The sequence below is a fragment of the Hippoglossus stenolepis genome, chromosome 12, assembly GCF_022539355.2.
Source record: "Hippoglossus stenolepis isolate QCI-W04-F060 chromosome 12, HSTE1.2, whole genome shotgun sequence".
NCBI classification, from domain to species: Eukaryota; Metazoa; Chordata; class Actinopteri; order Pleuronectiformes; family Pleuronectidae; genus Hippoglossus; species Hippoglossus stenolepis.
Genome location: NC_061494.1, coordinates 6,173,787 through 6,200,711, shown reverse-complemented (window position 1 = coordinate 6,200,711; position 26,925 = coordinate 6,173,787). Strand labels below are relative to the sequence as shown.

At 39.5% G+C, this 26,925-nt stretch overlaps 1 protein-coding gene across 4 annotated transcripts in view; it reads right to left on the bottom strand.

The window, feature by feature from the left end:
- The window catches only part of LOC118119408 (regulator of microtubule dynamics protein 2), a 30,672-nt gene extending 8,727 nt beyond the window's left edge, over positions 1–21,945 (bottom strand). Inside the window, exons 1-5 of one of the 4 annotated variants that reach the window (XM_035173370.2) lie at positions 21,904–21,945; positions 17,659–18,062; positions 7,522–7,702; positions 7,342–7,444; positions 5,797–5,857 (exon numbers count right to left, since the gene is read on the bottom strand). In XM_035173370.2, the coding sequence (XP_035029261.1) occupies positions 5,797–5,857; positions 7,342–7,444; positions 7,522–7,702; positions 17,659–18,053 (740 nt within the window). In that variant the 5' untranslated portion in view covers positions 18,054–18,062; positions 21,904–21,945. Of the gene's footprint in view, positions 1–5,796; positions 5,858–7,341; positions 7,445–7,521; positions 7,703–17,658; positions 18,063–20,755; positions 20,931–21,903 lie in introns of those variants that run through there. The other 3 variants (XM_035173368.2, XM_035173366.2, XM_035173367.2) reach the window with 3 other exon arrangements.
- Between the last annotated feature and the right edge of the window lie 4,980 nt (positions 21,946–26,925).

Genomic DNA, 26,925 nt, shown 5'->3' with positions numbered 1-26,925 from the left:
TTTGTTCAATTTACACTGTTATCTCCATTCAGCAACGTTGGTCAGTTCACCACTTGGGTCTTGACTGAAATTCACAGGACGTACACTCCCTTCTGCACATTCTGGCTTTTCCTCTAGTACCACCACATTTTTGGTATTGAGTGAAATGTTTTGTACAACAATTGGATGCATTACCATGAAATTTGGTAATCCATGTTGCTCGTCAGAATAAAATAGAAAAATGTGCACTTTCCATATAGTGTAATCATCAGGTCAAACTATAACTTAGTCCAACACTTTGGTTTACGGCCAATACCTACAAAACTAATGACATCCAGTCTGAGCTATGCATTTTGTTTAATTTTAAATAGCAAAGGTTAGAATGCCATTATGCTAAACTAAGTAGGCAAACATGGTAAACATTACCTGCGAGGCATTGGCATGTTAGGATTTAAATTTTGAAGCATGTTAGCATGCTGACATTAGCATTTAGCTTTATACACAGAGCTAGAGATAGATAGAGCTAAAAAAAAAGATGGTGGCAGCTTCTAAATGAGGATTTGCTGCTTTTTCCATCTCTTTACTCGCTGTTACCAGGATGTTGTGCAGAAAACACTTTAGGCTGTGGGAAACTTTGTTCCCACAGGGTTCTTCTCTGTGGGAACACAGATGGGTTCTTCTCTGATACATACCACATCCTACCACAAAGTTTTGTGAAAATCGCTGGAGTTTTTTAGTGTAATCTTGCTTACAAAAAGGTTTTGAAATACAAAAAAACAATCAACAAACAGATGACAGGGGTGAAAACAGAACCTCCAAGGTTTGGTAAGTAATGAGTGCAGCTAGCTTTAATCTTACTTGAGCAGTTATGCTAACCAGTCAGTCACCCCTCTTTCTCCACTAGCATGTTGCTATGCTGTTGTGATTAAAAGCAATACATCTTAGCAGTGGTGGGATGAGAATAGGGACAATAGCAGCATTCCACAGAGGAATAGTAATCATAACTGATATTGAACATTTCCCAGGTGTGGGCTGTGGGAGAGATTGCTCAATATGCATGCTACCGCAAGACATATTTCTACTTCCATCTGATTGGCTCGCTGTAACATTATTCAGCATGTGGCAATTCTGGCAGTGTTTAATGAGAAGTATGTAAACCCAAGAGTCCCAGTGGCAGAGCTGCTCGTGATTGGAGAAGCATATAATAGTGTTGGCTCATCTCGGCACCTGGACTTTCCCCAATGGAGTTAGACTGGGTGGAGATGCCAGTTGTTAGTACATCAAAGTAAATCCTCCTCCTGTGTTTCTGTATTCTGTGTCTGTAATTAACAAACAGATTAAAGATTAACTTTTCTGCACTCTGCAGGAGATGTTGTTCTTGGTTATGCAACATATCTTTTGTGTGTAACAGCACCAGGCCTTCAGCGGAGAGGCAGAGATAGGAGCGGAGAGAAGTGAGGGGAGGGAGCAAATGGGGAGACAGGATGTGAAGGTGTGTCTACCCCCGAGGGTCTACCTGCTGTTGTTAATCTTTTCCTTTCTTCTCAGAGTTGAAATACTATCTCTTGACTGTCTAAGGCAAGAAAAAAGGAAATATCAAGAGGAGGAGGAAAGGTAGGCGGTGGCCAAACATGACAAGGGTGGAAGATGAGAGAAGGACAGAACACTTAATTGTGCAAGGTTAGTCCTTGTTTTTTGCAGCGGCTCAGTGAAATCCCCCACTCTGCTGGGCAGAAACAAAAGGGCCTGAGTGTCAGCTGCTTAGCGGAAACAGCAGATTGATTTCGGCCTTCAGATCCAAACATAGACAGCTCATTCAAAGGCAGAGAGGGCCAGGCAGGACTCCAAGCTAAAACATGTACAGAAACAGGAGGAGGAACTTGAGGAATTCAAGGACAACCTGTGTGAGACAATGAGTAGGAGTGTGTGAAGTGCGCTGATACACTTAGCGCATGACAGAATGAGCCGATAGTGTTTTCTTTGGAGGGGAGGTGGGATTTGAGGCTGTGTGTCAAGTGTTCCCACAGCGATGAGCCAAGGGACAGTCAGGGCTAAAGTTTACACACACTCAGGGTTTCCACAGCTACTAGGAACACAATGCTGCCACGGCGACACTAACGATGGCCGTGGTAAACAGAGGCACGAGTTCGAAATTAAAGTTGTCTTTGTAAGGTCAAAGTGACCCCATTCTCCCTCCGTTGACCGGGCTCTGCCACAGGCCGCCTGCTTAATCCATGGGCCTTTGTACCATCAGAGAGGCCCTATGGTCAGGGATTTACACAGGCTGAATTCACATGGTGGGATAAATGAAAACGCACCTACAAACAAAGCCGGCGATACACGAACAAATCACAGCTCCCAGCCATCAGCCTCTTGAGATTTTACAAATAGTTCTCACACTCACTGTCACGAAAGCACCTCATATAATCTTCGTCACACGCACACACACAAATCATATCTTACAGGACATCTCTTTCCACTTTCTTTTTCAGAATGGTTTACCAGAGAGCTCTACAGCAGACATGATATTAGTGGAGAGCTCTGGAGGCATGAAATGTGAGAGAGGAGAAGTAGAGGTGTCTCCTCTAAGTTAAACTGGGAATACAAATATTTGGCAGGTGACAGTGTGGAGAGCCGTGGAGATACTGACTGCATCCACCACACCAGGGAAAAGCACAGAGATTTGGTGCATGTCAGAGTTAGAAAGTATCTCTTGTGAAGTGATGACTGTTAAATGGACCTCACATTCATTCATCACTTCAGCTCTTCAAACGGACAGTGAACAAGTTCGGTAGGGATGCCGCATGTTCACAACTTCCAGCTCCATGTAAACAATTTCTGCATCTATGATAACATTCTGAGATCTTTCACTACAGGCATTGAACAAATAAATACAAACTTCATGGTTTTTAAAATTGTGAATGTGTATACCACAGCCCAACTGAGGCTGGATTTGAGCCAATACCAGAACATGCACCAATATCATTGTTACAGAGTTTAAAAACAAACCCCAAAGAAGTCTGTTTACAATACAGTACAAGTTGTGTTACTTACATATCTGTATCACATAAGCCACATTCTTAATAAGGATCATTTTAGGAATTTGCTACTTATTGGCAGAGATACTGGCAGGACACTCCACAGTTGAGAATTAATAATAATAAGTAATAAGTAATATCAGCCCCTTTATCAATATTGATCTTGAAAATGACTCAATTTCATTTAGTGAAAATGTAATGAGAAGCTAAAATCTTCAAAGAATTAGTGCATTAGTGTCATCTGCCATATATTTGTAATGTAATGCAAATATGATAAATCAGAATGTATATAAAAAAGGGATATAGAATCCAGGTCAGGAGATTAAAGCCAATAAGGAAGCGCCTGTATTCTCTCAGATGACCTGAAGACCAGACTGACCCTGCTCCTCTTCTCAGAACGTTTGACAACTTGACAGACACTCATCTGCTGCAATTGGAGTAGCCTGTGAAATGGGACTTTGTCACAAAGAAATTGTTCTAGATTCGGACATTTTCGGGACATAGTTACAGCGGTTGTACCTTTCCCAGAGAAACTGTGTATTCACCCATATCTGTGACTTGCCCGGCAGTGGAACAGATACAGCAGAGCAGGTTTGTTGAGACTGTCTTGCTTATCCTACCAGATACTTTGTCACTCAAAGGTCTGAGGGAAAATGCATTAGGTCATGAACAATAATTAGATACTTTGTGTAATTTAAAACTGGTTTAACACAACAGTGTCACACAACATCAGAGCTAGTTGTGCATCAGTCACTGAAAGTCTATGTAAGTAGTTTCAGTGGCAGAACAGAAACTAACTTGCAGCGCATCTAAACAACATCTGTCATATTGTGACAAGCTGGGCAGCATTCAGGAAAACAGGTGACAAGTTTTCTCACGGCATCGGAAGACTAAGTAAACAGTTACCTCAGACATAAACTTCCTTGCAACACTGCCTGGCACCGTCCCCGGTCCCTGCCTCCTCCCTTCTTAAAGTGCGGCTTTACCTACTTTGCCCTGTCCATTCAACTTAGACAGTGTTTCTGCTCGGTTTAAGAATCTTACAAATTCCATTAGTGGATATAGGATTAAGCATTAAGCTTTTTTAAAGCTGTTGCTCTTAATTAACTAAACAAACACGGCCTTCTATTTCACTTGACGTCTCAAGTGCTGAGGTATGTGTATGAGCTAATACTAATTATCCCCTAATGAACAGAGCAAACAGGGCTGCTGGCTCAAGAGGCCAGTTTGGGTCTGTTTGCCAGGAGAAATCTTCACACGCACGTATACAGAAAGTAGCCACATGATCTCAGTTACACAGGACACTAATTCAGGGAATGTAATTAATGGTAACAAATACGTACACTTTGGAGACCTATCATATAAACATGCAAACACACCAATGCAAGCAGTTCATATTTCCAGGCCCAACGTTGAACATGAGGTACACAGAGCTACTGCAAGTTAAAGCTGCCTTTTATCATTCTATTGAAGCTGTATTGGGAGCAGACTTTGCAGTTGTCTTCAAACCAGAGCTCAGAGTTGCATCTGGTGCAATCATCATCTCTCTATTCAAGCCAGGGATTCCATGTTTGATCAGCAGTCAAGTTTTGACATGAGCAGTGTTTCAGAAGGGGAATGCACCACTGGGGCCCCGCACAAACGCAAACGGGATTCATCTCACCAGCTCTGATGCACAGCTCCGCACAGATAATTAAAAGCAAGAGTTTTCCCTGAGTCACTGAGCAACCGGGGGGATAAACGAGGGGGGAAGAGGCTCTACTCATTTAATTTTCTGAGAATCACTTGAGGCTGCAAAACTTCCCTTAACTTAGTTTTATAAGAAGGTCCACACATAGAAAGTTGTTATTCACTGCACTAGCTGCAGCCAAAACCACTTTTACGATAACATTTTAGTAATTTTAGGACAAGTCAGACAATAAAACACTGCCACAAGATTACCACTATTAAATACAAACAAATATTACAAGCTGGACACAGTCTATCACCAGAGTAACCTTCACACTATATATGTACAGCTGTAAATATGCACAGCTTGTGCTGTGACGCAACAATCAAAATACAGGAACAGCAACTGCAATAACAAAGTCCATTAATTACATGAGTTATTCCTGTGCAACTGTCAATCTATCTGAACGAAGGTAACCTAGGCTGTGTTTACATTCCTGGAAGTGGATCTGATGCTATCGGTTGGATGAGGGGGTGATCTGCAGGACGGAGTAATTTGGGAGGCAAGCTGCTATTATCTCAGAAAAATGCACGTCTGCAAAGAATTTTGCAATGCTCCCCTGAAAACAACTTTTACCCTCTTATTTGAGGAAATATGCAACTTTCTTTTCATATTTTGGTCCATCTTGGTTTGCCCCAAAGTGTAAAAGACCATAATGGACATTTAAGTAGTTCTAACATCCACCCATGTGGGCTTTCTCTGAGTTTCCTTTTGATTTGTTCCTTTGCTAAACACCCCAAGTAATGCACGAGTCCAAGATCCAGTCAAACACGGAACAGTTGCTCCAGGCAGACATATCACTCAGCCCCCCCCATTAGACCTCTCATGTGGGGAAAGTACCTGTTTTATGCTTTTATTCTGTCTAATTCAAACGTCAGTTATTCCCATAATGGAACTAAATGACAGCAAGTCACATGCCATCAAAATGTATCATCAAGAATGCTTGATTGATTTTCTTTTGAAATGGCAGCTGGAAAGACTTTAGTCAAAAGAAACAAAGCAGCTGTTAAATGATGAAATGAAGGACGGAAGGAAACAACTCAAACCTACCACCGATGACTGTCAGCACATGTGGGGTTCAGGCTCACCGCCTCCTCGCCAACTTTCTTCCCTGAGAGGAAAGGAAATAAAGACAACAGACAATGATACTCAGCTGAAACACAATTTAAATGCACACAATTCACCCCGGACATTCTTGTTCACATGACAAAAGAGGAGCGTGGATTAGTGGAGTCAAAGGGTGCGTTGCCTGAGAAAACACAACAGGAAATATAGTGCATGAATCAAGAAACATCACGAGGCGCTGGACTAAAGCAATAAAAACAGATGTGATATGAAAATGCAATCCAGGAAGAAGGAACAGTTTTAAATCCTTCATCACCCAGTGGGAATTTTCTCACAGCATCTGCTCTATTAATATCTGAATGAATGTTAAATATGTTGCCCTATTGCTTTGAAAATCCACATGTCCAACACTTTCAGATGCTTTGACAAAGGTGTATTTGCAGAAGGCACCTGGCCTGCTCTGATGAGAGGCTCATTGACAAGGAAGAGAAACAGGTAAATCCAGTCTGAACTCCACAAGTGCAGAATCACAAACCAGCCGCTGTTAATGAAATAAAAGCATTACCGTCCACTGCACACAGTAGTGTAACAGAAGACAAGTGTACAGTTATTGTAACCTAAAGGGTTAGGTAAAAGGGCCTGTGACAGAAATAAATTTTGTATTCAAGAAGTTGACTTAAAGACTCTATGGTTTATCCAATACTTATTTATGGTGTGTGGAATAGACACACGATAACGATATGAAAAGCTCAGTGTATGTTAAACTGTGTGAGCTACTTAAAAAAAAATCTGTATCTGACTGTACACTATTGATTTTGAGCCACATCAGATGAATATCTGGTAAATCTCTGTCTTTTACTGAGTGACAAACATAGATTTCTCTACATTTCTCACGGCCACCAACCATTATTACTGATCCCCCAAAATTGCACCTCGTATAGAGGAGTTTAAAATCTCAACCTGAAATCGATGCACAGTGCCCACAAGTGACCCTCGAATTCACGTGCACTAGGATATAAATTAAAATAATAACTATGATGTAAGGTTTGGCTTTGGTGTGACCTTTGACTTGACAATATCAGTCCATAACAATGATCAGAGGGCAAAAGCTAAACTTTTCTCATGGTGGTGTTCATATTGCAGCACTTCATTTCAATAGTGGTGATATTTATGTAATAAAATCAGGTAGCCTATATATAGATACCAATCTAGATTTTGAGCTCTCTTTTTACCACATTGACTGTGCAACACGTAAAGATAACACTTGCAGTTAATCACATCTGATCCATTGTGGACTATTACCATGGGTAATGTCTAAGTTTGGTCACTTGCCAAATAGTGTTTCTTCCAATTCATTGTGGGTCAGCAACTAAAACCAGCTGACAGAGGTCACCACAGGATTGCATGGATTTGGGTTTCCTTATGAGACACTGACATTTGAGGTTTGTCTTGTAGAGCTGTGGTTGTGACATTATATTACCTCACATCTAGACTGAGACGCTTGGTAAATGATGTTGTTTGGTAAATTACCAGTTTGTGCAATGGTCTTCTTGTCCTCCAGAGTGGCACTGACGTCATGAACATCAGAGTAAGCTCGGAGCAGCCGCCAGAGAAGCCTTGAGTTCTGTCCAAACTACAGAGTTACAATACAAGTGTTAAAACACAGAAACCTCTATAAACTGGATATATTCAGTTAAAAAGCAATTTAACCTCCGCCTCTCTGTGCTCCAAAAGTGTGTTGAGACTCTCTCTTTTGTCCGATTCAGTGCCATGGTGCAAAGAGTCGATCCTCTCAAGGAGAATCGATAACTTGTCCGCAGGCTGTTCTTCCTCCCTCTGTTCTTCATCACTTATCTCTTCATCCTCAGAGTCTGTCAGAGCAGTCATATACCTGAAAAACCAAAAAACACAGAGAACATGTCAATAAAAGAAAAGGTACAGTTTCAGTTTGCCGTTGCAATCTGCTAACTGAGGACCTTGGTGTTTCCAATCACCAGGCCAGCTGGTCACCATCAAATTATTCTCAGAAGCATGAATAAACAGCCTGAATGTTATCAGTTTCTGTAAAAGTGATGGCCTGTGTCCCAGTAACTCAATCCAAAAACCATTTTCTACTTGTGAGGTGGATTTTTTCAGAAGAATCTAAATCGTGTCTTAACGAGCATTTTTACAGGTGGTTTTCTGCCAAGTGCTGATTATAAAGGATCAATCTACACTTCCTGTTCACACACATATCGTTTGTTTACATAAGTGGGAAGCTTAATTGTTTATAAATGCTAGCTGTAAAAAATGTCTTGACGTCTTAACGTGAAAACTTGAAAACGTTTGCATGAAGGGAGATTTGTTTGTCAGGGTGAAGCACGCAATGTTCTCATGAGATGTTATATAATACCTTTTCAACTATTGTAGTTGTATGAACTAACACCCTCAACTAACACTTAAGAAGCAGCAGTAGAAAGAATAGCCAAACAATATTAACAGTTCACGTTGAAATGAAAGACATAGACATGGGTATAAATATGAAAAGCATCTATTAAGTGTTGGCAGTGGCTGCATGTGCGTCATTGGTGGTTAAGGGAAAATGTTGGGCCACGAGCCATGGTTCTGGAGGGACGTGTCAGAGCGGGCCATAGACAGAAAGACTTTAGGCCCAAAAGGTGCCTCGTGCTAAAGGCTCCTTCCGCCCCACCCACAACACACGCCTCCAACGAAATGCCAGGTGCCAGGTAGCCATAAACAGAAATTGAATCTTGGTTCTGCGTATTGGTTCCTAAACTGCTCTGAAACCTTGGCCGAAAATGCAAAATGTCCACTATCTCATATTGCGGAATCGCCATTACTGCCATGGTTGCAGTTAGTCTAGCCTCCTGAGCTCTCTTTACTTAACTGATGCAACGAAACTTTCAAAAAATAAATGACTATAGAACACATGTACATGCAATTCATATAACCTCCACTAAGGTTTGTGTTTTCATCTGTATTTGTTCGTATATTAGTTAGCAGGACTACGCAAAAAATACTAGACAGATTACTATGAAACAAAGGATGGGATATGAGTCAGAAAATAACTCAATGAATTTATGTGCAAATACGGATCAGGGGATGGATCCAGAAGTTTCTTTTTCGACTTTCTTTAAAAATTGCAAGATTTTGTATTTTGTTGTTGTTTTAGCTTAGCATCATGATGTCATGGTATTATGGTATATCGTTGTTGGTTAGAGATTGTAAGCAAACCCAATGGTGGAAAGCATTGAATTAAATTTTAGAAAATGATGTAAAGAAAAAAATAAAGATTGCAAGATGGGTTTTTTCCCAAATTTTCGTTGATTTCTCAACACATTATTTATGGATCTTGATGAAACAGATCTCACATGTTTAGAAGTTGGATATTAACGAGTGTGTGCAATTTGGAGCAGTTAATAGTTTATATTAGCTTGAGATGAATGATAACCCTGAGATTGCAGACCAGCCAAGCAAATTCCAGTTAGCAACGTGGGAAAAAAGGAAAATTAATTGCATGCACTCTTACTCTCTATGGAGAAGTCACAGTGGAAACAAGGCTTAAATCGAAATTTACAACAGCACGAGCAGAGATCAGTCATAATGTGAATGAGCTGAAATAGAAAAAGTTCCGGCGCAATATCTACCTAAAGTATGCAAACACCACCAAGAACTATCTTCCATAAGCTACTGGTCACATCACACAGAGGAAGGCTGTGGTAGCAGAGATCCTCTGAGTGTACTAAATTGAGCAAGGATGTATTTTAGTACCTCCAACAAAGAGGTTGTGTTTTCATTGCTCTTTTTCTGGATTATGCAAAAACTCATTAATACATATTTTGAAACTTGGTGGATGGGTGGGGTATGGGCCACTTGGCAGAGATCTGGACAAAGGGGCGGATCCGGGTTTTGTCTTTTTCTTGAATATTGCGAATCCCTGGGAATAAGTCATGAATCTTGATGAAATAAATCAGGCATGTTGAGTGAACTGATATCTATAAGTGTGTGCAATTTGTCACAGCTTGATCAAATATCAGAAGACTGTTGTGCCTTGGTGAAAATATGGGCTCTACTGAGGGCCATTCTAATTATCAATAAATGAACTATTGTTACATTACATTTCATTTAGCTGACGCTTTTATCCAAAGCGACTTACAATAAGTTCATTACGTTCTTTCTTCTTTCAAAAGTTAAATATTTAAGCTTTAAAGAGCAGCTTGAAGATAATAGTTCAAATATTTTAAGGGTTCTTTTCACATTTAGTAGCTTAATAGGAAACAGACAAACAGCATACCTGAATGAGAAACTAGACTTTAGAAAATCTTTTTCTTTTAATCTTTTAACCATTGTTTTAGGATCCTGCTCCAAAGCCTTTTTACAGTTGTGTTCTCTTCACTAACCCCTGAGTAAACCATCAAACTTACAGAAAAAGCTCAAACCATTTATTGCCCAATACACCCCAGCTTAAAAAATGGGAATGGGTGCACTTTAGTGTTTACTGTGACTGCTGTGGTCTTTCTTTTTAGTCTGATCGCACCATATTATAGAGCACTGCCTTGCAATAAATAGACCAGACATTTAACTGTTGCATGACAGTCACATTACTGAACTTGGGTCATTCATTCATCCCAATTCATTCATCCTTTTGTTCTTTCATTCATGCAGCAGTCTGTTTTCCTTCCCTCGCAGCAGTTATTTACTCAGTAGAGCTGGAGAGACAGGGAGCACTGACTGATCAGCGCATTCCTGTCACGCCATTCCCCGGCTCATGAATGACTTGAGTTGAAAGAATAAAGAAACTAAGGGTCCATTTAGTAGTGCTGCATGTATATCTGTGCAGCAACCATTATTAACCTTGCGCTGTTACAATGCACAGCTGTGAGAAAAACAGCTTCTTAAATAAAGGTACACATTAAATGACAAGAAATTAAAGTATTTTCTGTGGGATGATTCAGATGGAGAGCAATATAGAATAAATTATGTTCATAGTGCTAATTCAATGCTAGCAGTTTTTAATGACATGGTATTTGACACTTTTGACCCATTCGGATGGGTTTCAGTGACAAACAATCTGACATTGAATGAATCATTTAATTGATAAAGATACTACACATTTGCCAATTACTGTTTCACAAATGTGAGCAGATGTTTGCTTTTCTTTTTAGTTTTTTCACTGCTAATAAACGTTAAGCTGTTACGGTTATTATTATTAGTGTGACAATCTTAAAAAGCTTTTTCTACTCACGAAACTGTCTGAAACCAAAAGATGTTTATTTAACAAAACATGAGCAAGCTGCCTTCAAACAAATGTTTGGCATGTCTGCATAGTAACTGTCTAAAAAGTACTTAATTATCAAAATTAACAGCAAACGATTCTCACTTGATCAAGTAACGAATCAATAAAGTCATTGTTTCGGCACAAATTAATTTAATTTATTTAGTTAGTACTGCTAAATAATACCACCTCTGAGCAGCGCTACTTCTTCAGAGCAGACTCAGTGGCGCACTATTACATAGGGATGGTATGGGCCTGCTGAGCCAACGCTAGCTGGTTAGCATGTTTACTTGGATCAAAGCACAAGTTAACATTAGTGTTGCTTTCCACCTCTGGAGACAGCTCTTGGCAAGTAAAGGAATGAAGTTTTATGCTGAATTTGTGATATTTAGAAAGGAATGGCGAGTAAACAGCTGGTCATGCTCACATTGGTTATGTAATAATAACAATACTCTATTTCGTTTTTAACAGGCTGTGAGCTCAGTTAGTGAGGTCATCCTTTCAGTATACAGACCCCAAGGGGCAATGAAGAGATCTCTCAATAGGGCTTAGCAACGGCAGTCTCTGTGGTTACACTGATCAAAACAAACCAGTTACCATCCCAACATCAGCAGGTCTCAGAACATGCAGCCTGGCTCATTCAGTGTGTGTAGCTGTGGTGACAGCATCAAAGAAAGCCTTCTCTACAACAATGGCCACTGGCTGATTGACCGACCCAAAAGGCTGGACAGGGTGTGAATCTTTAATCTAACTTTCACTTTCCCACTGATCAGTTGCTGAGCCACCTGTTGACAACAGGACTGGACTTTTTTTCTAACTATACCTTCCTCTGTTGTGGGAAGTATTACAGGTAGAAAATAAAGGTTGGACAAAAAAAAAACAACCGTCATTCATTTCTTACAGATACATGATGACATTACAAGTCAAGAATGAAGGCAGCAATTCATCTTGTATATTCATGCAACCATTACGATTTTGTTCAGATGTTGTAATGCTTTGTTCTTAAAATAGCACAAGGAAGAAGCTAATTCGGGTTTGTACAAACTCAGGGGTGTGGTCAAATGTTGTTATTTTGTGAAGAGGAAATTGATGCAATTGAGTAATTTGAGTAATTCGAATTTAACAATAAAACAAATTGTTAACAGAGCCTAATAGTCCATTTTATTTATTGTTACGGTTGTCTGTAGTAAATTAAATTTTTTTATTTTTTTATTTAGGATATTATAATATTTTTAACTCTAATTCAATTTTCAGACTGAATATTCTTTAGAATTAAGTTCATAAGTCTTTAAAAGGGTGTACTAGCATAAGTATGCTATAAAATTATCATTATACCAGTGGTTTAAAATGGTTTCACATTGATGACGATATCTTTTAATACAATAATCTCTGGGACAAAATATCATCCATCAAAATGTGTTATTGTGACAGGTCTACCTTAATATTTTTAATAATGCACTATGTTAGAGTTTCCTTGTTCCGTTTAAAGCCAGGCAAAGCCAGGCAATGCCAGGCAATATTGGTGTTGTACTATGAAATATCCTTACATTAACAATGTATATATGGGAACTGTCAAGAAAATGTATAATAGTGTATTATTGCTGTGCCAAAAGGTGCAATGAAAAATGTAGACTGGTTCTAAATGACATCTTCAGTGCAAGATAGCAACGTTCGTATCCTAGATATTTTGCCCTTTTTTCTGCATAGTGGGAGGAAGTGGAGACATGCTGGTCAATTTTTATATACAGACTATGGTGTGGATGCATCAGTTTGTCATAGTTGTTTAGAACCACTTCCAAATTGTTAACCAGTTTTCCATTTTCATTAATGATATGTGATCCATTGCCAGTATGATAAAATATTGGTTATAGCAAATGTAATGGGTAAAAATGTATCAGTTAGTTTGATCCAAATTGTTTTCTCAAAAATACATTTCAAAGAGAGACTGAAGTTAATGCAACTTATAAAGTAACATTGATTTCATAATTTAATCCATTTGTATTTAGGGCCTAAAATTTTAACAATTGGATTTTCTGATAATTACATGAAGGGCCTTTTGCAGTGGAGGCTGTCGAACTATTGAATATGAATAGAAGATGTGGGTGGTCAGAGTCAAACTTGACAGATATAGGTCAGACAAACTGACTTGGCCAAAACCAACAACAGAATGTGTCTGTGCTGTGTAGACATTGTATTCAGAGCTAGGTTCAATAAATGTTTTTGTTTGGCTGTAAGCCTTTCACTGAGGTATGAGGGTATAAATCAGAATGTCTTAAACACTGACAGCTACAGAGCAACACGTACCATGAAATCCCAGAGAAGATAGACGGAAGCTTTTAATCACAAATTAGACAATGAGCTCCTTTTTCTCTCTCTAAACATGTCTATGTGTGTTTTTGATCAGGCTTGCCCCTCACTAAACAAAACTGCTCCTGCTTAAATCTGCTTAAATCAACAACTATCCAGTGCCATAGATGCCATTTTTTGGAAAAGGAAAAAAAGAAGTGGTCATGTCCTTGAGCTACAGAGATGTGTTGTGAATAATAAACGTAGTGGGAACTGTTCGAGGAATTACAAGTTCCTACAAGACACTTTTAAATGAGGCCTCTGACAGCTTGGCACACGGACAGGGTGATTGATGGGTCTCCTTATCTGCAGAGATGTAGCTCTGAGGAAGCAGTTGTGACATATGAGGAGTCAATGAAGTAAACAGCTGGAACTTAAGTGGATGGGTCAACATTTACATTGTGTCTCACTCATTGTTCCTTTAGTGGTGAATGTTTTTACAGAAGTACTGCATCATGAGTTTTCTTATCAGACAATTCGCCACCACTGGTCCCACTAGAAACATCTAGACACATTGGATCTACAAAGATTTTTAATGATCAGCTGCATTAATGCAAATAAAAGCAACATATCAACAGGTTAGAAAACCATTAAGCCAAAAAGCAATTAACTCCACACAGTCATGAAAACATACATTAGCCTATTCATGGTGTGCATATATCAGGTGCAGCAGCACAGCTCTCTCTGTGAACATTTGGTAAAGGCCCTATTCATACTTGTATGATACCCCCTATTGGAAATCTACTGCCCCACTTATGTATGTTATATATATTAGTGATATTTACAATTCACGTTTTTTCCCCAACTATTTGTCAAATCACTTTGCTACTATGATTATAGGAGATGCAAGTTTAAGATGTGCTCAACACATCTCTGATGCAGCAAAATCTTTGACTGACATGTTTGCACTCTTACATTTTGCACAAAGCAAAAAATATGCCATTCTTAATCGTTTAAAATATATTGTTTGGGCCTATATTTGAACAAACATACTATGATCATGTCCCAGTCTTGAGAATCATGGCCGTTGCAGGGATATTGTGTGGAGACAGTGTGGAAAGATATTTTGCTCCAACACTTCCAATCAAACCGAACACACACAAAGAGCCCTTTAAAATGGATGTGCGGATTAGGGGTGTAACTGGCTCCTCTGGGGGAAAGCTACTCATTCCCTAAGGTGCTGGAATTTCTCCATTGCACTATTCCCACTCACCCCCACACCCTCTGCTCATACAAATAACAGAGCGGCAGGAAGGGCTCTTTAATTATGGGAGGTGTGTGCGTGATGCGATTTCTTTTAAAGCATAATAACCCGAGCTGTAATTAAGAGCATTTGATGCAGCCAACGACTGTCACTCTGTGAACCAGAGTGAACCAGAGTGAACCAAACCTGCTAGAGGGCTGTCTTGCACCTCCATCTGGCCCTTAAGCAAATGAGCAGGGTGATGGTAACATAAGTATAGGAAGGGTGACTTGAAATGTTTACCCGTCATGAAAGAAAACTCATATGATATGGTGTTATTACCCATCGAGGAACTGTCTGTGTTCTTTTGCCAACAAATGTATAGGACCTGAAATACTTTTATGGTGAGAGCAGGACTTATTTATATGTTATTGTTGACACGACAATGGTGAAATATCATCTTCTGCTGGAAAAGGAAATGAGAACAATTTCTCTCCAGATGATACACTAATGTCCAAGAGACAAATGCCTCGCAAACTAAGTAGGAATTATGATATCTTTTTTCTCCAGTTAGATTTGTTTATGCCTTCATGCATCTGTTTGAATCCGAATTATCTCGAGAATCTCGAACACTATGTAACAATTGACATTGGCTTCTTGCCTGGAAAAAAAAACATGAAAGCAAAACAAAACAAAAAAACACACACACTCAACCCAACCTCTGCATGGAATGTAATTCATAAAGGACACAGACGCTACAACACACTGGATTGGATTGTTAAGTTGGCCTCATTAATGTGCTGTAGTTGTAAAATTCGCTTCAAGGCAACTGATTCATATTTGCAAGTGACAGTGACAGAGGTGGGGAGGAGCCATTCAGCTCTGATCTATGGTTCACTGCACACCTAAAAATAAGATGTGGTTAGGAAGAGCAGCTGCATGTAGCGTTTTTAAGGCTTCCTGGCATTTCACGTGCTCCACTCCCTTCAGTGGTCAATCAAGGTTAATTACTCAAACGGCAGGTACAAATCTCCATCAACCTTGCATAGATCTGCATGTGCTACAACATCCAACCCCTGATTTGCTCCCTGGATTTGTTACAATTTCTGAGCCACGTGTTGAGAAAACATATACTCGTGTCTAAGAAACACTAAAGCCTGCCTGAGTGCTTAATCATCATTTCACTGTTGATATCTGTTTTAATAACATGAGATTTTAAATGGTAGTCCATTCAAAAGGAACACATCTGTTGTTTATGTTACCCAAGGTTGGCACGAGTTCAAGGCATTTAGCTGAGGGTGGAGGCGGATGACTCGGCATGCGGTGCTCGATTAGTCTGCTTTTCTCTGCAGCACCTGAGGCTAATGTACATACTGTCAAAACTATAATTTACTGCATAAAATGAGCAGGCAAGTTCCACTGGTACAGTAGGAAAGTTTTCATCCACACACGAGGTGGAAATTACCCTGAAATAAAGCTAATGTTTGTCATCTGTTGAATGTCACCAGGCATGATATAGAGAAATAACAAGGGTCTGCTGTAAGTTGGTGGCCAATGCTGAAATTGATTCTAATATATCAGTCAATATTTACATAAATGTTGATGTTGGTGATCTAAAGAATGAAACAAATATATTTGAACAAAATCTTAAAGCATTTTGCAGCAACTTCTCCTCAGCTGTAGTTCTGGGTTGACTCTTGAGCAACAGCAGCAGTTTCTAAGTATTGTAAACAGTGAAGTCTGCTGGACAAACCATGTAATGATGACAGTGACTCTTAAGTATTACAAGCATCGTTCCCGCACGATGACCTGAAAAAGTGTCATTATTTAATAACAGCATCAATGTGTAAAAGACAGGCTCTAATCTTGATTAATTTCACAATTTTCAATGTGTGAAAATTGTGAATTTGATCCAACATCTAATGGACTCTATTAGATGGATTAGATTCACAAGTTAGCCAGAAAATTCATGCCAAATCATCTGGTCAAATCTGCTTTTGTAGAGCAAGAAACAACTTTCATCTACTCGATTGACTGGCTTTCACACCAACTTTTACATATTTAAAATATTATTTTCTCATCACTGCTCTGTCACCCTGGCAATCAATCTAAACTACTATTTGCACACAGACTATACCGAGGTGTGCGTGAGTGTAGCAGCCTCCGTTGCTTTCTATTTCGCTCTGGTATCGAATTTGGTGTCAAGAATTAGGTAATTTTAATGGTATTAGTAGTAGTACCAACAACCAAATTTCTGCTATTGTGACATCCCTGATATTTACTATAATGTGTAATTACTATTCATCATAGGAGAGAAAAAAAAATGTCTAAAGTCTAGTAAAAGGCAGTCACTGTTGTGACACAGAACTTATTGATACTGTGCGTGTCCACCAGAGATGCAATACAGTATGCTGTCGTTTTTTAATAATGGCCACAGTCAAAAAGTCACATGACACCAAGGATCCAGATAGACTCACTAGGTATCTTTCAAAAAACAGCACTTCAATTTTTTACGATTAAAGCCGTCAGTCTATATTATTTATGTATTTAAAAGCCATCAGTCATGCTGATGTGTTACTTTCATGTGATATCATGAGTGTGCGCAGTGGCTCAGCCAGAATAAGACCCTCATGTGGTTGCATTATATACCTGTCACTTTCTATAGTAAAAGGTAAGTGGAGAAAAGGGGATGTACTTTTTCAGGACATCTGAGAAAGAGGAGATGTTTTATGATGATATGATACAAGTAAAAAGTGCATGTGTACGTGTTTTCTCCTCTCATATAAGTCAAAGAATGGATAAGGGTCCTAAGAATGTTTAAATGTTTAGTCAAACTAGGATGAAAATGTGGCAGTATTACTCTTGTGACTAGCTCTGAGGGGATTCAGAAAAATACACTACTGTCATAAAATCTAAAGTGTGTTTGGGTAATTTGAACTATGCAAGGATACATGTCTGGGAAATTACTAATTATAGATTTTAAAAACGAAATACTGAAAGTGTTACACGTTCTCCGGGATTTAGGAGCATTTAAAGTACTCACCCTCCCTCACTCTCTGCCTCTTCTGAGCTCCGAGCCTCAGCTCTGGTGCTACTGATGGCGCCCACAGCTCTTTTCCTCCGTGTTGGCGTGGTCCTGTGCAGAGGGCTGGCTCGCCGTGCTTCATCACGCCCCCTCAGCTCCTCCCTGACTTGCTCTTGCAGTGTAGGCAGAGCACTCTTCAATGCCTTCATCTCATCCTTGAGCTCAGATACACACTGGTGTAGGGCCTCGAGGCGATCCAGCACCTCAACCTGACCCATTGGCAGGGAGTATGGCCCTGCCCAAGAGGCTCTTCGTCGTGAACTAAAGCCCTGGTAACACATCACAGCCAAACTGACACCAGCCACTCCAGCCAACGCTCCCAGAACCAGCACCTTGCCGTCTGCCAGAGCCATCCTGGATCTCTGCAAAGATCATAAAGAAATAAAGTGTTTTAGGTCATTGATGTCAAAAACATTCAGCTTAATTTGTATATACGAAAGGTGAATAAAATGTTTGTCTTCTTTCCATTTGGTGAGGCTGAGAACTATACATAAAACTGAATATTTAAACATGGATTTGACAGATTTCAGAGGATATAAAAAGAAAAAAGAAAATCAAGTGCTGAAAAAATATATTTAAATGAACACAAGATATAAAAAGACATATTTAAAAAGACAACCTCATCTGATTTGACATGGAATGTCCCAAAAAACATTTGCACCTTTCCCAGACCTCCCAAAGTAGGGTGTTAATATGCATTGGCTTTCTCACCAGCTGACTACAAAAGCACATGGGTATTTAGGTATCATTGTATCATAGTGAATGTTTCACTCTTTTCCCTACAGAAATTACTCACAATAAAGAGTCCGGTAAATTCACGATTTTAGCCATGATTTTTTGAATCACCTGCATGTTATGGAGATCATGGACCAAACCCTCTCTATCGCTATTTGACTTGTGAACTGTTTAAGTCGTGACCCAAAAGAGTCACCAATACATCATTGATGGCCAAAAGATATCGCAGCATAGATGTTGGAAGTAGGGGTGCAGAGGGTATGACAGTCCTCCATATTGATTACTTCTCTGTATCAAACCATTTTTTGTAAAATAAAGAATTCCTGCTTGAATTTGTCTGACTTTAATTTATTCATTTTATATTTCTGCACAACATAGATACTATATTTTTTCACAGCCTATGTGGTTGTCAGAAATGATAGCCTGGCTCCATAGCCTATATGCAGTGGTGGGAAAAGTACTGAATACCTTTGCTCAAGCAAAAGTAGCCTACATTTACGCATTATGCAAATGTAGTCAAGTAAAAGGCTTAAAAAACGTGTACAGTTGTTAAAGTGTCTGAATGTGCAAGGTGCCACCCACCAGCTAAGTGAACTGCAGGTGCCATAGCCTCATGTACAGATTCACATAGTTTACTTTGAGATATATTACTATAATAACAGACAGCTTTCATACAAAAGTGTCATCTAATTTAAGTATGCTGCAAATATTTGTACATTTAATGGGTTTTATTTGCCTAACAACTTTTGATTTTGCACATTTTATTAATGGTTTCATGATTGATATAAGCATGCATGACATAAGCTATGACTCTTTGGCATGACCTATCACTAAAGATGCTTTGAAAACATCTAAATCTTACTTTCTTGTTTTATTGATAGCTCTATAATTACAAAATTATTTGATCTCACATTTATTGCATGTGCTGTCACTGTCTTATCTCACTGGAAACTTTACCTTGAGAGAGCCTGTGAGTCTGTGCTCCTCGTTCTCTACAAGTCAACGTATCTGCTGTGAAAAAAGGCCTTTGTAAGATACCTCAACTTTGTGATTTGTAAAGAGGATGGTTAAGTTAATAACTCTCATGTTTATCTTGGGCATCACAATAAGCATGACAAACTGGAGAGACGTTAAATGAGAAGACATAGGATCCACATTTTTAGTTGCATTAACGACAAGATTTCACAACCTCCTCCATGTATATGTACACTGTAAATATAAAACTATTGCTTAAAAGGCAACCTTAAGTAAATTCCACTTTATGTATTTAGGATAATGTTTATATCCTGTCGTAAAAACCTGTTCTGAAGATAAATTCATGTTGCACACAGAGAGATACTACATCCACACTACAGGCAGTCTTAAATATCCAATATGTGCTCGTATGTTTAAGGATCAATCGTTTCAACTTTCAAACACAAGTGTACAAAGCTTGACGATTTCAAGATTCCTGATTACAAGGCAACAAGTTGTGTATAGTGACCAACAAAGCAATCTGATGACTTGTAACAAGGACATGTCACAACTCAAGGAGAAGGACAGGGACAGAGCAACATGCAGCTCCTCCAAAAATAAAACACTAATCTCTTATCTGTGTTTATGCATCATGCTGCCTGCTTGCGTCCCCCAAATATAACTGTTGTTGTTTGAGTCAATCCAAACGCACACTAACCAGGTGGTCAGTGGTCGGATCCCACTCGCTGAACCCAAAAATGCCCCTCAGCCTGACGACTATGCCACTAGTGTGCAATTAATGTGTGATAGAGAAAGCACCGCACATAGACGAACCGTATGAATGTGTGTGTTAACGGGTGAATGGCAAAACGAGGGGGTCTAATCAAGACTAGACATTTACAACAGGAGATGAATGCTAGCTTTTCAATCTTATTCTGAAAGTTAGTTACAGTAAACATACCATTTAACTGTAGACTTTGCGTTCAAGTCCGTGTTGCTTAAGCAACCACCATGGGGAACAAAAACCTCTATAAGACAGCAGACATTTTAACGTGTCATAACAGGAAAACCAAACCAGTCACACACTGTTTACGAGCAGCTGCTTTAAGAATGGCTGCTCCACCAGCTTAGATAATTGGATCAACACGTCTCTAAGAAGGCGTGTTAGCCAGCAGACACACTTTTTACACCATGACAACAGCGAGAGAGTCATCGTCAGACGCGGGGCTCGAGCTTCACCCTCTGGGTAAAAGCTGTTTTCATCCACACGACTGTTCCAATGAGCTGCCAGTGACCCTGCTGCTGCCACAACGTTAATGCTAACACCAACACACCGAGGCTAACACTGAAAAACAAGGTCACTCACCGAGACTATGGACTCAAAACTGTTCTTACACAACACACAAGTACAGAAGCTGTGTGCACGAGCTTGTTTTTTTTAAATACCAACCAAACAGACGACATTAGAGACCTCACTGTGCAGCTAGCAGCCTCCTCTGTTGGCTTGACAGCTCTGTCTGGTGCAACCGTCTAATGATTCCGGGCGGGATCAAGCGCCACTATGAGACGTTCCGGCAGGGGGATCCTCTGCCACAAACTGCCGTTCAGTGGAAAACTGACTTTTAGGAGTTGTACTAAATATTAAATATATTTAAACTGGACATAAGGACATGATTGGTGACGAGATAAAATAATGCACAGTCATGTAGACAACTGCAAATAGATGATTTTATTATTTTAATATGTAACCAAACTAAATCAGTAATGTAAGTAATGATATCATATGAAGGATATTAGACACACATCTACCAAACACATCCGACACAATTGTATAACCAATAATCGATGACTCTCAGTGTCATGCCTGATTATGCCCTAAATTGCAAAAACCTATTTAGCCACAAATGTGATTATTCGATGAGCAGGAGAAATAAAATTCCACAAACCAGGGACATAAGGTTTAGTGTGTGTGCAAGTTATGACTCTTTGATCCTGATTTTGTTTTTTAAGTTGTAGATGTACATAAACTGGGTAAAACATCTGTAAAAGGCTGCACTATCCCTTTGTGGTGCAGTATTAAGTTGCCAGTGTTACAATAAATTTACTAAAGATGTGTGTGAAATCTAGTGGCACATTTAAGACGTTCGGATCTTTTGCAACAGAATTATTTTCTTTGAGAGGAGCTCTCATCAGTCTTATCGTCACAAAACGCGAGTGAATAATCTGAGGCCAAAGTTCGAAAAAGATCTACAGCAGTGCAAAGAGTTTGTTGTTAAAAAGTAGCCTGGACATGCAACAAAAAAATGTCTCTCAAGGGAGTTATATGTTGCAGTTTCCTTTTAGGCTGATAATTCCCAGTCTCATCTGCATCTTTTATAGCACATATACTTATTTCTGTCTGAGTAAACAGTATAATGACATTTTACATATTATATGTTATATTATATTATAATTATACATATTATACGGCTCATAATCAAAATTCCATAATAATGAGCTCAAATACTGACTCACCCTTTAAGACTTGCTCCTCTCTCAAGTGTGTCCCTGCAGTGGACTTGGATAGAACGGGCAACGGGATTTAAGAAGTTAATAAACACATGTATTATCACAGCAACCTTGGACCTGCAGTCAGTGAACTCAGAGCTGCCCTGGCAGATTTTTATTCAACTCTTGTCATTCAACACACGACATTTGGCTGCAGAGGAGCATTAGAATGGCTAACTAGAGGTTCAATGTATGTTCTGTGTTCCAAATTTGCACAAAGATAAAATTTAAAAAAAAATGTTTGTCCATATATCTGATATAGTTATCATTTTATTGTTTATTTTTTTACACATTTATTTCTTTGCAAAAGATGTTTGTCAGATGCTTGAGTTTTTACACTTTCTCTTATTAATCAACACATTAAAACTAAATTGTGACGACGTATGTCTGTGGAGATTCTCAGTCATCCTGGTCATGCTATATATCCATGGTTGTACCTCTGGGAGGCCATCCCCTGCATTTACGGACTCCTCAAGATACACAAGGAAGGAGCCCCACTCAGCCACAATTATCTCTCCTCTGGTTGGCAACACCCCACACCAAATAAAGAACTCGCAAGATTTTACCAACAAGGTCGGAAAGAATCAGACTAGACTGTGACGAAATCATGGTATCATATGATGTCACATGCATCCCCACCACAGAAGCAGTAAAGACAGCAAGGAAACTACTGTGGCAGGACAATACCCTACCCAGCAGAACCAACCTCAGTCCAGACCACATCTGCACCCTGGTGGACCTGTGCCTGACCACCACCTATTTCCTATCAATGAGGGCTTCTACAGACAAAAACACAGTTGTGCCAAGGGGTCACCAGTGACTCCTATAGTAGCCAATCTCTCGATGGAAGGGGTAGAGAACAGAGCCCTGAGCTCCTTCATAGGAACCACTCTCACCCATTGGTTCAGATACGTGGATGACACCTGGGTTAAAATGAAAACACACAAAGTGGAAGCCCTCACAAAACACATCAATACAGTGGACAGCAACTTCAAGTTCACTCTGGAAGATGTAGTCTGGCCTTCTTGGACTGTGCAGTGAATATTGAAGGTGATGGAAATGTCAACATTTAGGTATATAGAAAATCTACACACAGGTCAATCTTTACTATTTGACTCACAAAACCCACTTGAGCATAAGTTGGGGTTATCAGAACCCGGCAAAGAGAAGGAACCAACACATATCAAAAAAGCACTTAAAACATGTGGTTATCCCAACTGGGCCTTTGCCAAAATCACAAAAAGGAGAAACAGAACAGAAAGGGAGGAAAAGAAGGATCAACTGACCAATGTTGTGATCACCTATGTTGCTGGAGTATTTGAAAAACTCACAAGGATTTTCAACGAACACCACATCCCAGTACATTTCAAGCCTACCAACACACTGAGGCAAAAAATGCACATAAGCACACAATGTAGTATATGCAGAACCAGCTCCTCAGGTTAGGACTCAGCAGTCCACCTGCATCTAAAAGACAAGGGACATTCAGTTTAATACAACAATGTCCACATTTTGGCCAGGGAAGACAAATGGTTTGAAAGTGGAATGAATGAAGTAATCTACGTCAAACTAGAGAAACCATCTCTGAACAGAGGAGGAGGTTTAAGACACTACCTATCAGCCACATATAATACAGTCTTAACTTCCATCCCCAGGAAGTTTCATTACAATTCACACCTTTGGACTCATGACTCACGACCCACAAGTTTGATACCTGGGACTCCCAGCAGTCAGTTGGCCTCTTGGATGAGAGCTGCAACGTCTTAAAGAAACTCAACTAAGTCCAGTTGACCTGTTTCTAGCACCTGGATAAATTGTGATGAGTAGTTTGGAGATATTCAATCGAATAAATATATAAATTGATAAAAAACCAAGAGCAGTGACTTTGAGAATGAGTTATTGTCTCTTTCTGCGGTGACCATGTGACTTTGCAGAGGCGTGTGAACTCTAACTGAAAGATAGAAAGGCGTACTACCTTGGGAACAGGGGTAACTGGGAGTTCCCTTGCATAATACGATGTGGGGATCGCTACGTGCAGTTTCGGCCCTGCTCTCTGAGCACAGTATTGTTCCGTAGCCCACAGCCTGCATTCTGCCTGCACAGAGAACAAAAAGCCCACCTGAAACCTGGAGGCATGGCGGTGTTTTAAAAAAAAAGCTTGGCCAGCGGCTGTGGGTTGGCCCCGCAGACGTACACATGGCGATAAGGGAGGCGCATCCAGCCGTGGCCTTGCTCCCATCAGGTCAAAGCCATCAGATAAGGAGATATTGTCAACACTGTCGTTTTTATCCACCCACTACACATCTGCTTGAGCTACCATACCGCATGGGAAGGAATAAAACCAGCCTCAGATTTGCCGCTGTGAAGAGAAATAAGCCCATTACAGATGTCAAACAATACATGGGAGAAGAATCAGGGTGAAATAAGGCATCACTATCAGGACTGTACTGACATACCACAGAGCGTGAAGCCCAATTGTTGCCTGTCAGTAATGCACGAGTTCATGTATGAGCCGCCTGCCTCAGTGGGACAAAAGCAAACCCTGTTTACAGATAGTTTAAAGATTCATTCAGCCAGAAAGATTTGGCAAGTGTTGCATTACAAACTCACAGTATTATTTAACTATGGTTTGTAAGGAACTGGGGTAGTCCAACCCATAGGCCCACAGGCTCTGTTGATGTTTACCTCAGCTTCAGGCACTCGGTGTTCTTATCCTGAGGCCTAACAAGAAAATCAACTAGTTCTTCATTGACTTACACATTTTTTAGAAAAGAGCAGTTTATTATCTGACGCTGCAGTGTCATAGCTGTGGTAGAAGATGTAGATAACTGGAAACTTTCACAACAAACTATTGTCATTAGACTGTGTCCATGATTGAGAGTTTATGAATATTTTTCTACACTAATCCCAGTTCAATATACTGTAGTGGTTCAAAACATTGAAAGTTCAAAACATTTTGCACCATCCATATCTGAATAGGTGCCCTTTTTGCAAGTAAGGATGAGGATGAGGAAGTTGTGTAAAATTTTTTAATTTGACTAAAATATAAGTCAGGAATATTTAAATTTTTTCCCCCTGTACTTTTCCCATGTCATAGACTTACTAAACCTCTAATTCGGTATTCATCAAACATGACAAAGAAAATGTACCAAATATTAAAAATATTAAAGTCAGTTCAATAACTCTACATACAAACAAAAGGGAAATTGATAAAAATTAAAACATTTTGAAAAACAATAAAAAAGTACAAAATCAGCAATAACTTTAAGTAATATACAAAGTTTGTATGTGTTACATACATATACGTACAAAGCTGTTTGTGGACATAATTTAGTACATACAGTGCTTGTTTTTCTCAGAAGAGATTCGTTGAATTAATTTTTTTATAGGAACACAAACCTATATTTTAGTCTTAATCTGTGGTTGAAATGTCCAGTTACCTAAACTGTTTAGATAAGGTCAGAATGTTAGTAGGCCCTGTGGAAGCAAACAGTATTCTAACATAGACATGTTGGCTCTTGTACAACCAAGTAGTCACAGTTGTGCTCTCAGGGTCTTTGCAGAGGTTGTTCATTGTTAGTTCAAATTCAAGCAAAAAAAACAAACACACACACACCCGACCTACCTTATTGAAACCCCTGTTTCCCTTGTCAGTCACTGTCTTGTCAGACCCAGCATATGCTTTATGTTCTGAAACAAGAATTGTGACAATAACCAGATAAGTACTTCCACATTGCGTGTTGGAAAAATATGAAAAAATTTCAAAGCATTATTAAAATTCTAGTCTGTGTAATGGACATAAATGACATATAAAATGAACTATAGGTGAATGAGAGAAGCAGTCAAACTTAAACTACACCCATGTGTCCAACTTCTTGTGTTTGTTCGGTTGTTTCAACTCAGTTATTAACTATTAATTTGACTTCACTATTATCTCAAAACACACGTTATACTGACATTTATGTTCAGTTTAAAACAAGGGTGTCGGGGGGGGGTTTCCTATCAAGAGTCATTTCATTTTTATATCCTTCCAGGGCCATTCTTAGTTGTGAAACTCACACTTACCTCTCTGATGCAAACACTGGAACAGCTTTTCTTTAGCACGGTGTCTGATGTCACATGGTTGTGATGATGATGATGCTTCTCGCAGCTGGTTTCCCAGTGTTGAGCAGAACCAAGTCTTTGCAAGAGTCCGTTTGGAAAAGAACTGCTCACTTCTGCAGGTCCTCCCCAAAAAAGATGCAAACTTCAGTGCACCGCTCCTCATAATTGGAAAATCCTCAGGAGGTGCATAGACAGTTTATAAAACTCGAGCAGAGAGAGGTTGCTGAATCTCACTTGAACATAATGCTTTGCAGCTCATGTAGTTGATTGACATTTACTTAGCTTAACAAATATGTACAGTGCCTTTTGTGTATTTTTCACTTCATGAAATGGAACTAAATGCCTTAAGCAGATTTTTTTTCTTGCAGAGTAGGAACATGCAGTGTTTGCACTATTTTAGTTTGTCTGGTTGTAGCAGCTCCACTGCAGCAACACGGTTTCTTCACTAATTCTGCTTCTGAACAAGGTTTTAGCCTCTTTGCTATTAGCTCAATCACCACAAACCTGCCTGTATAACATTGTCTTGTCGTGTTGGGGACGTAGTCATGTAAAAGCTATGTGTTCGAGATTGGTCTTTTCACCGTGACCACATTCCAGCAAACTAGACACACTGTGTTGTCTTTTACTAAAGCAAAATGTAATTGTCCAGTTCTGTTGGAAAGTGCAACATTGCATATCTACTTTTCTTTTCTTGCCTGTGTCGGGCCTCAATGAACCAGGGCTGAGCCAGAAAAGGCCTGGGTCCTACTCCAGCTCTGTGTCCAAGTACTGCTGTTCACCAGAGTTCACTTTTAGATAAACAATCTGGTCAATCTTCCAAACACATGTCTGTTCATGCAATATCACAAACAAAATTCCCATTACATTTCCCCCATTTGAGCATTT